Source organism: Tupaia chinensis, unplaced genomic scaffold (genome assembly GCF_000334495.1).
Source record: "Tupaia chinensis unplaced genomic scaffold, TupChi_1.0 Scaffold000294_1, whole genome shotgun sequence".
Classification (NCBI taxonomy): Eukaryota; Metazoa; Chordata; class Mammalia; order Scandentia; family Tupaiidae; genus Tupaia; species Tupaia belangeri.
In genome coordinates, this window is record NW_006159779.1 from 1,333,743 (window position 1) to 1,335,941 (window position 2,199).

Consider the following 2,199-nt stretch of genomic DNA (forward strand, 5'->3'; position numbering starts at 1 on the left):
CCCAGCATCTTCAGGCCCTTTGAATTTTGCAAAAGGGGAAAAAAAAAAAAAGAAACACTAGACAAGCTTCAAGTGGACAAAAACCAGATGCCCCTGGCTTATTGTTCAGTGAGAACAGATGTGGGCTGAGCGCCTCGTCGAGGTGATGAATGGTGTGCGGGCCTCCCCTCACGGCTCCCTGGCTAGGGCCAAAGCCGTTCCGTCCCGCAATGAGTTTGGGAGCCCTGGCCACCTGGTAACCGCCAGCCTGGACTTGAGGTCTGAGGGCAGTGGAGGCAAAGGTTAGGAATCGGGCTCACGGCCAGTAGGCCGGTCTCAGCGCTGGCCCAAACAGTGGCCCGGGGCCTGTGGGCATCGCCCGTGCGCAGGCATCGCCCATGCAGTCTGCAGTGGGCGCGTCCCTCGCCGCGCTCAGTTCTCTCCAGCACCCCCACAGGAACGGCGTCACTCCCGTCTCACAGATGGGGAGCCTGAGGCCCAGCGGTGCAGCTTCCCCGAGCCCCACAGCGAGAGGCTGTCACAGCCGGGACTTGAACCCAGGTCTCATCTCATAGGGGCTCTCCATCTGGACCGGGAGCGGCGGCAGCTTCTGCCCAAGGAGACTGAGGGTCCTTGTCTTTCCCTCCCCAGAGACATGTGCGGTAAACAACGGAGGCTGTGACCGGACGTGCAAGGACACGGCCACCGGCGTGCGGTGTAGCTGTCCTGTCGGATTCACGCTGCAGCCAGACGGGAAGACGTGCAAAGGTCAGCAGCGGAAGCCCACGGGTGCCTCCGCCTGCGCTCGCCCGACCCGGGAGCAGGCGGGCACAGGGCCAGCCGGCAGGAACAAGGGTGCTCAGTAAAGGCTGTCCTTGCTGTTGGAGGAGCAGTCAGCACCTGGGCCCAGTGGGGTTCAGGAGAACGCTGGTTCCATGACACCCAGGTGGAGCCTTGGCCAGAGGTCTCTGTGAAAGACCGGGGCAGCATGCTGGTTAACGGCCAAGCGAGTGCCTCCTGGGGGACTCGCGGCCTCCCACGGTGGCGTGTGCCGGGCTCCTGGCATCAGGCCGTTAGCTGTAGCAAAGAGCTAGTGAGGACAGCCTGGGCCGGGGCCATTTGGGAAGAGGCAGTCCACTCATAGCCTGGGGGGTCACTGCCATTGTCCCTGGGAGAGTAGAGATGTGGGGGGTCCCAGTTGAAGGCACGGGGTACACAGTGTCTGTGTACCGCTGGGAAATGAGCTAGGAGGCTGGGAACAGAGGGGCGGCTGGCCTGCTGTGGGAGAAGGTAGAGGCTTCTTTCCCCTTACCCCGGTCCACACCACAGAGAGCCCAGTGCCTCCTGGGATCTTGGGGACCCCTCAGGGGCATGGGACGAGGAAGGGTGGCCACACACTAGAGACAGGAGTTGGGGGCAAGGGCCCCAGCTCTGCCAGTGCGAGGGACCAGCCACCCCTCAGAAGTGGCAAGCGAAGGCTTGGGGTGACCGACCTCAGGGGCCCAAGGAGCAGGGCAGGAAGTGAAGCCCCAACACCCAGGCAGCATTCAGCACTCCCCGCTGGCTCCAGGCCACCTTCGAACCCTGCTAACCCTGCTGTCCTCCCCACACCTTGCCAGGAAGAGGCTGGGCAGAGGAGAGGAACCAGAACTCCCGAGTCCAGACAGTGGACGCAGGCGTGTGTTGACAGAGTCTCGAGGCGGACTGGTCTCCCGCCTGTAAGAATGGACAATGCATGGCTTCCTCCTAGCCAGCGCGCAGTTAGAACCGCGTGGCTATTGGCAGAGTAGTTCTTCGCCTGTTCTTTGGAAATAAAGCCCTTCCGTAGCCACCACGCAGCCTGTTCATAGCTTTGGGTGTTCCCGGCTGGCAGGCAGGCAGGTGGGTGGCGTCTGAGTCCTTGCCACGTGGACTCGATGCCAACCGTGACTGGCTAAGGGGGCCAGGAGCTGTGCAGGCCCCCAAGGCCCAGTGACGTCACAGCAGCCAGCCACTTGCCCTCAGACCCTAGGCCGGAAGAGGGAGGTGCAGTGCTGATGCACAGCCGGAGGCCAGGGCAGGGAGCGACTGCTGAGGTGAGGACAGGGCCGCCGGGAGTGGGAAGCTGGAGGCCAGGAGGGGGTCTGGGCAGCCACATGGCCAGGCGCAAGCCAGGAGGTGCCTGCTACCACCCCCGCCCCATCCATGGTAGCCGCTGGGCCTCAGGCCCTTGCTGATGCC

The 2,199-nt window shown here is 63.4% G+C and overlaps 1 protein-coding gene across 1 annotated transcript in view; it reads left to right on the plus strand.

The window, feature by feature from the left end:
• Positions 1 to 2,199, plus strand: part of SCUBE1 (signal peptide, CUB domain and EGF like domain containing 1) — a gene marked incomplete at its 5' end in the record, with an annotated part of 134,161 nt that overhangs the window by 95,081 nt on the left and 36,881 nt on the right. The window contains 1 exon segment of the mRNA XM_014588668.2: positions 631 to 747. Coding sequence (XP_014444154.1) covers positions 631 to 747 — 117 coding nt within the window.